The sequence below is a fragment of the Pezoporus wallicus genome, unplaced genomic scaffold (genome assembly GCF_028554395.1).
Source record: "Pezoporus wallicus isolate ANWC-B61680 ecotype Strahan unplaced genomic scaffold, APGP_CSIRO_Pwel_v1 contig_3181, whole genome shotgun sequence".
NCBI lineage: Eukaryota > Metazoa > Chordata > Aves > Psittaciformes > Psittacidae > Pezoporus > Pezoporus wallicus.
Window position 1 is genome coordinate 6,848,167 of NW_026641700.1, and position 7,970 is coordinate 6,856,136.

The 7,970-nt window shown below is 51.1% G+C and overlaps 1 protein-coding gene across 2 annotated transcripts; it reads right to left on the bottom strand.

Annotated features, from left to right (window-relative positions):
* Positions 1-481: 481 nt before the first annotated feature.
* PRR15 (proline rich 15) lies at positions 482-1,424 on the bottom strand. Of its 2 annotated transcripts, none has more exons than XM_057424986.1 (2): positions 1,336-1,424; positions 482-909 (listed from the first exon to the last, which is right to left on the bottom strand). In XM_057424986.1, exon 2 carries the CDS (start codon positions 898-900, stop codon positions 532-534), a length of 369 nt encoding a protein of 122 aa, XP_057280969.1. In that variant the 5' UTR covers positions 901-909; positions 1,336-1,424; the 3' UTR covers positions 482-531. The 2 variants fall into 2 exon arrangements, with proteins under 2 accessions (XP_057280969.1, XP_057280970.1); XM_057424987.1 differs by lacking the exon at positions 1,336-1,424 and adding an exon at positions 1,216-1,253.
* Positions 1,425-7,970: the final 6,546 nt, after the last annotated feature.

A 7,970-nucleotide genomic window follows, 5' to 3' on the forward strand; every position in this document is an offset into this window, starting at 1 on the left:
CCGGTATGTCAGCGAATGCAGGGCAGGAGCCCACATGGCCCCACCAGAGGTCCTCAGCCCTGAAATTAGATTAAGAGCACTTTGTTCCCCCTCCTTCGATAAGACAGCGCGTGAGAACAGAGCAGCAGAGCACCTCCTCGGCCCGAGAGGAGCTGGCTTACTGGCCCGAGGTGTCAGCATGTTGGCTCCTGGCAAGGGCTGGGGGAAGGCAGAGGGACCCCAGCATCGGCCCTGGGATAGCACCTTCGAGTCCGCTCACCACAGTGCAAGGAGTGGGGTGTTTATTGGTGTTATTTTAAGACAATCACAGCGTCCCGTCACCTGGGGCTTTGGTCTTGGCGGTGTTGGCGTGACACTGCATGCGATTCACTTGTCCACATGAGGTGCTGGGCTCCCCACAGTGTCTGGTCAGGCCCGGGGGGGCCGCTCCACGTTGCCAACGCGGCCAAGCGAGGCCAACCTGGGCTGTGGGGCAGCCGCGGGCTCCGGCCCCCTGTCCAGTGGCTGTTCCGGGGCAAAACCGTCCCTGGGCTACTCGCCCCCTTGGGCGGCATGGCCCGCGGCACCGCCGCCGTCGAACACGTCGGGGCTGTCGGCCAGCAGTGAGGTGCGCACCTTCCGCCTCTCCTTGAAGCGGCCCGAGTGCGAGACGCGGAGGCTCCGCCGGTTGCCACCGCCCGCCGCCGCGGCCTCGCCGCTGCCGAACGGGACCGACTGCTCCTCCCTGCCGCCGGGGTTGGGGGGTTCGGCGGGGGCGTCGCTGGCGGCGGCGGGGGGCGGCGGCCCGGCCGCCGCTTCCTTGTGCTTCTTCTTGCTGGTCAGCGACTTCCACCAGGGCCCCGCCGAGCCGCCCTTGACGCCGGCGCGGGGGGCGGCGGTGGCCGCGGCGCTGTCCGCCATCTCGGGCTCCTGCAGGCAAGAAGAGGGCGAGGGCGGGCTGGCAGCCGGGCACCGGGCCCCTCCGCCGCTGTTACCCAGCGCGGGAGAGGCGGGCAACGCTTCCGGGGGAGGCGCGGGTCTGGCATCGGCAGCCGGGGGGGGGGGGGGGGGGGGGGGGCGATGTCGGTCTGTGCCCCTGGCCGAGCCCCGGTGACGGGCTCTGAAGCGCTGCCCGCTTCCCCGTGCGCGATGGACAGTTAAATCAAGCCCCGGAGCCGAGCCGCGGGACACGCTCCCTGCCCGCGAGCCCCAGGAGTGGACCCCGAAGTCCGGTACCTTGGGGCTGCTGCCTCCCGCCGGGAGCCCGTGTACCTCCTGCGATGGGGCCTCTCTCGCTCCCTCCCTCCTCCCCTCCCGCCGGTTCCCGGCGCAACAGGTACAGGAGGCAACACTGACCTGCCCGCCGCCTGCGGGAGCGCTCTCCTTACCCCCAGGGGAAGAGCGGTCGCCCCTACGGCTCCATTGCCGCGGCCGGGAAGGACGCAAGAGGCCAGCAGGAGCGGCGGCTCTGCGGCCGCGGCAGGTGTCGGCCGGCCCCCGGCTCGTCCCTATGGGCGGGGCGGCAGCGTGGCCGGCCCCGGTGCCCGGGCGGCTCCCTCTCACCTGCGCGGCTCCGCCGGGGCGGGGCGGGGCGGGGCCGGGCCGCAGGAGGGTCCGTGACCCCCTAAAGGGACACCCTGCCGTGAAGGGACAGGGATGGGGTTGGGGGGGACTTCGGGCGGGTGAGGGCGTAGTGAAAGCCCGGGCTGAGCAGCGGAGGCGATGGGGTCAGCCTGCGTGGCGGTAACACGGTAACACGTTCTGTGCATGCACGCAGCGGGTGCGCGCAGGTGAGGGTTTTGCAGCGTTAGAGAAAATAGAATTGTCTTGAATTGCCTCTGTGAAAAACCCAAGGAGAATGTAGCTGGCCCACTAAGAGAGGCAGTGCCGTCTCATATCTTTACTTGAACTGGCTTAAAATTGGGATTTGAATTTCTGCGTGGTGATAGATTGAGAGCAGCCCTGCGGAGAAGGACTTGGTGGTGTGTTGAATGGAAGCTGAACATGAGCCGGCAGTGTGAGCTTGCAGCCCAGAATGCCAACCGTATTCTGGGCTGCATCCAAAGGAGCGTGACCAGCAGGTCGAAGGAGGTGATCCTGCCCCTCTACTCTGCTCTCATGAGACCTCAATTGGAGTATTGTGTGCAGTTCTGGTGTCCTCAACATAAAAAGGACATGGAACTGTTGGAACAAGTCCAGAGAAGGGCCATGAAGATGATCAAAGGGCTGGAGCACCTCTACTATGAAGACAGGCTGAGAGAGTTGGGCATGTTCAGCCTGGAGAAGAGAAGGCTTCAGGGAGACCTTTTAACAGTCTGCCAGTACCTAGAAGGGGCCTATAAGAAATCTGGAGTGGGCTTTTTCCAAGGGCATGTAGTGATAGGACAAGGGGGACCAGCTTTAAACTGAAAGAGAGGAGATTTAGATGAGGTAGTAGGAAGAAATTCTTCACTGTGTGGGCAGTGAGGCACTGGCACAGGTTGCCCAGAGAAGCTGTGGCTGCCCCATCCCTGGCAGTGTTCAAGGCCAGGCTGGACACGGCTTTGAGCAACCTGGTCTAGTGGGCATTGGCAGAGGTGTTGAACTAGATGATCTTTAAGGTCCCTTCCAACCCAACCCATTCTATGGTTCTATGATTCTATGATATGGCCATACAAATGTTTTTACCTTGTTTTGTTCATCCAGAAAGGAGAAGGAAGATTTGCTTGTACCACACCACGTGTTAGAAATGGTGATTTGTTCTTTGGAGAGCTCTGCCCTGTAACACACACTTGATGCCTAACACCCCTCCCATGACTTATTTGTACCTTTAGAGAAAGAGAGCACCAGCATCTCTCCTCATCTTGTGTCCCAGGGGACTGCCTAGGAAAAAGGGAATTTACAGAGAAATAAAGGTAATAATTATTTTGAAATGCCTATTTCACAATGTTATTGTTTGACATTTATAGCTTCCATTCTGGTTACAAGCTTACACAGAACATTCACTGCTGTATTACTTACATTATTTTGATTACCATAGACCTGACCTCTTAGCTCACATAAAGCCAGACTTATATCAAATTGGTGCATTTTTTTCCCAGTCAAGCCTGTTTCAAAGAGTCTCTCAGTGAAAGAGGTTTGTCCTTTTCGACACTGCTGAAAGCAGGGCCTGCTGAAAAGAGACAGGCAGGTTGGAAAGCTTTGTAAGAGACTTGCGTGTGGGAGGGTGCTGCCTGTGTGTGTATGTGGTGGTGCAGAAGGACAACAAAACCTGCTCTGCATTTCAAAGTCACTGCTGGGAATCAGTCACAACATGCTGTTCCGCAAGACTGTCACTAAGGTTAGTGTTTATATGAAAACAGCTCTGACAGTGAAAATGTATGTCCTGCCCTTTTCTTGCTGCAACAGCACTCAGTGCGTTCCTTCACTAGGCATAAATTTACAATGTTGATATAAAAAGGTAAAACAATCCACTCTTTTCAATGCATGGAAGTCAGCTACTATACTCATTAATAAAATTGGTCCTCTATCATGGTATCTGAAGATAAAAGTAAGGTCCTGTTCCTACAGCAGAACAGAATACAAGTATTTGTGGCTGTTGACACCAGTACCCTTCCTTCCTAGCTCTTCCTAGGCCCTGCAAAAAACCCCAATTCATCCAATATCCATACTCCTGAGCAGAGAACCCACACACTGAGCAGGGAGAGAGAGTTGATCATTACTGAGGCCAGCACACTGCAGTTTTTGCAACTTCAGTAACAACTCGGTTCTTTAGGCTTTAGATTTCCAAAGTCTGTCCCTGATCCCTACCCTGTGAAGCTAATGTCTGGAACAACAGAAAACCTTAACTGTCCTGTACTGACACTGGCCCTCCTAATACTGAGAACTGGGCAGCATGCAGTAGTAATAACACAGGTTCCTCAGTATTTAGGTACCTAACCTGTTACCTTGTTATGCATACCTATGGAACCCCAATCTCTTGATGTTCTTGGGCAGCAGCATGTGGTAAATAATACAGATCTTCATGCACATTGGTCATACCCATGCCTGCCATACAGTAGAACAGAAAATCAGGTATCACCAAATATTACCTGCAGCAGTTTATGTTCTTCATTATCTACAGTTTAAAATCCTGGAGCCAACCCTACTCCTCCTAACCTTTGGATTAATAACAGATGGCTCATGCTTTCAAGAAAGAGAGAATACTCTGACCCTCACCTCGTCAGGCTTTGCAGAACTTTGATGGGCTTGGATCCTGCTATCCCCGAGTCTACTGCAAACTGAACCCTGACTGGTTATAAGTGAACTGAACTGGTTATAAGTAGCTTCTCCACTTACAACCAGCTTCGCATTTCTGCTGTAGCTTATAAAGCACTGGCTCCAGCTGGCACAAGCTTTCTTCCTACCTGTAGTCCTTACAACATCCTGCAATAATCCAGGGCCTTGAGGCTTTGAACTCCCAGTCCTGGCTCTAGCTGTAGCATCAGCATAATTATATCCAGAATACTATGCCTTCAGAGAAAGATAATGTAAAGTATGGCTCCCATGCAAGATCCATTGATGTCCCGAATCTGCAAGCCCCAGAGCATTCAGCTATAATCATAGTTCCCTAAGGTTCAGCTTTCTGAATCTCAGCCATGATCTTTAATCAAGGAATTAATCTCTACAGCTAAAGAACATAAAATGGAGATAAGATTGAGAGCATCAATACATGAGCCCTATAGTCTCTTCATTGCCTTTAGATAGCTGTAGGGGATATAGCAATATAATTCTGCTTTGAAGATCCAGTTAGATGGCATTCTTCTCCTTGTGTGTTTGTGAATTACCTTCCTACTCAGAGTTTTCATCAGTTCTTGGTTATTGGCAGGAGGGTCTGTTGGCACTCAAATCATCCTCCCTTTTCTGCAGACCTTGACTCTGTGCTTGTCAATAAAGAAATAAAAGGGAGCTGGGCCTCTTCAGCCTTGAGAAGAGAGTGGGACCTGGTCGATGTGCGTAAGTATTTGATGAGAGGGTGTAAAAAGGATGAGGCCAGATTCTTCTCGGTGATGCCAAGTGATAGCACAAGAGACAACGGGCATGAACTAAAACACAGGAAGGAACATGAAGGAAGAACTTTACCACACGGGTGATGGAGCTTTGGAATAGATTTGTGGCCACACAGGTTCATGTGTACAGCAAGATTTGGGGATAGTGCAGCATCAAGGGAAAATGATGTAGCCTCTCCAGCTGCTGACACTCTGGGCAGCTTGAACAGCTGAAATGCCCACTTGTGGACCCTTCTGCAAGCCTTCCTCCCAGCCCCGTCTCCTTTTCTGCCCCCTCTGGCCCCAGCCACTAGCAGGATCAGGGCAGCAGGCTGCCCTTGCCCTCTGCATGTGGGAGTGTGATGCTGGCAGCAGCTGAAGGTAGAGCAGGAGAGGCTGTCGGCTGTCTCCATCTCCAGGTGGGAAGAACAGGGAGACAGCAGCAGCCTAGTTAGGTTAGGAAAACGCTCTCCCTCTGGGTATGAGTGCAGGCAGGGCCCTGTGTGCAAACACAGTTAATCATCTCACAGTGTCTCATTTGTACTGCACTCACTCTGCAGTGTTTGAGCTTATCATAAAAGACACAGCTGCTCCATGTACTCTGCAAACCACTCTCAGTACCTACCTTCATTTTCACCTCCTCACAGTGTGACTTTGAGCCTTCCTTCAGGCCAGCTGTTTACTCCTGCCACCTCTCCAAGGTCTCACTAAAACCAGAGTTTTGCCCAACACTACACACGGAGTCCCTCGTGTATCCTAAATTTGACAGTAATGCACAGCTCAGGTCTTTCAAGCACCTTATTTCGGAAGAGATCCCAAACCTGATACATTCCTCCCCAGAGTCTCAGTCCAAGTGCCCCTGCAGCCCTGTCTCCTTCATTAAGCATAAACATTGTGTGAGCTTTGAGTCTGTTAAGTGTATAGCAAAGTGTAGTCTTACCTCTTGCTTAGAAATAAAATGAAAGTTTTGTGCTCTGTTAGACCCATTGCACAGCTTAATTTGACATCAGCTTGGAGAATGGTGAGTTGAGAGCAAAACTCTGTCTGCTTTGTAGCTTCATTTTTAGGAAGTCTTCCTGAGGAAACAGTATCTGCACTTACACTCTTTGTTTCTCTTGTTTTGCAAACTCTTCCTTAGAAATTTCTACATCCTTTGTCTAATTCTAATGGTATTTGACAGCAGAGGAGAGATCATTAAGTTTCACAACACTGGTCTCTAGGTAGAGGAGCCCTAAATTGGTGTCTTAGTTAGTTCCCTGTTTGGTTTTGACTGCCAGCTGACTTTTCAGTACACTTTGGAGTCAGACAGAGCACATGCTGCCTTGTCTCCACCGTGGTGCTCTCAGGAAACAATTCCTTCACTCAGCTGCCCTGGAAGGTTTGAAATATTTAAACCTGACAGCAATGAGTCTTGCATAGACAGGTATAAAGAAGAGATTTCAGCTGTTCCTCAGCACTCAGGGAAGTTACCACCTTACAAACCATTAATGTCAGGGCATAGTTTAGTAATTGTGGCTAAGACACCTCTGCTTTATGGGGTCAAGTTGTCTCACCCCACAGCTCCAAGGATGAGCTATAAGGAGGTGCAGAGTTGCCTCCATCACATGAGAAGATGGGACTAACTGAATGGCAGGTGGGATTCATGGGTGGATGCCTGCAGTAGGGCACTGCCGCTGCACCCACAGCACTCCACCAAAGGCACTCCACCCACAAAGGCACTCCACCAAGTACCTGGAGTGGAAGAAGGTTACTGCCCAACATCGAGCGCGGGCAGGCTCCAGTGCAGTCAGACACAGGTATCTCACCTGCTTCCAGAGGAGCAGAGCTGGTCCAACTCAAGATGAAATGACCTCCAGGGAAGTTACATCAGCTTGAACATAGCCTCATGGAGCCTCTCTCAAATGACTCTTACTACTCTCTCGTGCCTCATGTGAGAGAAGTTATGCTTTTATTGAATGCTTTGAAGCAAAGGAAAGGTTTCGGTGTAATTAATTTTTTTTTCCTGTGTACTGAAGTGTAGCCTTCCATAAATATCCTTTTTCTTTTGTTTTAGCAGTAAGTTTTACCGAAGTAAGTCTGCTGCCTTTTTATTTCCTTGAATGGTGGATCTGGAACAGAGACAATCCGATCTCAGAGGTCCTGCTTGGCCCCAGACGCAGCAGTGACGGCTACAGCAAGTCTGACATGAGATGAAGCGTGAGCACAAGGTGGCACTAACGAGGTACGGAGGGGACAAGGTCCCTTCACCTCCATGCTCAGTATGCTGCTGAGGATGCTGGGCATTGTTAAATCAGCCAAGACAAACATGAACAGTTCATGAGATATTTGTGTTTTAAGATGCATAATCATACCTTTCCCTCTGTCCAACAGATTAGAATGTCTGCTCTCTGAAGACTCTAAGCATGGGTTTTTTTAAACACACAGGTTTGTACTGTCACTGAATCCTTAAGAGGAGATGTGTGTGGAAGACCCCAGATGGTGAGATATTTCAAAGCTACCAGTATGCTCATAGTAGAGGGAAAGGGAGAAGCAGAATGGCTTGCTTGTCTTCCTACAAAAAAAATAAATGAAAGGGTTCTAAAATACTGCTCCTGCCTTAAAAAAACCCTAACTCATTACTGAACTGACCAGAAAAAATAAAGAAAATCATTGGTAATTCAATAAATATTGAATACAAATGTTTGTGTTCAAGGGAGTGGAAAAGTGCTCTGATGGCATTTTGGGGTATTGGTTGGATTGATACTGTGATTCATTGCTCACTTGAAGTTTTACACAGAGGCTTTTCAGGATGGTCACACATAACAAATGTGTGCATAGGCTTGGCTGTGGTTGTGCGGGCATCCAAGTGCCAGCCTGGAACTGCTGACATGCAGTAAAACTGCTCTAAGTTTTCCCAGCAGGAAAGTTCCCAGCAATGTCAGGATCGTAATTAGCGATTGATTTTCATCTGGCAGCTTGCCATCTGGTCAGAGCGACAGACACCAG

Excerpts from the sequence above, each read along its gene's own strand:
- PRR15 (XM_057424986.1), bottom strand. The coding sequence starts at position 900 with ATGGCGGACAGCGCCGCGGCCACCGCCGCCCCCCGCGCCGGCGTCAAG.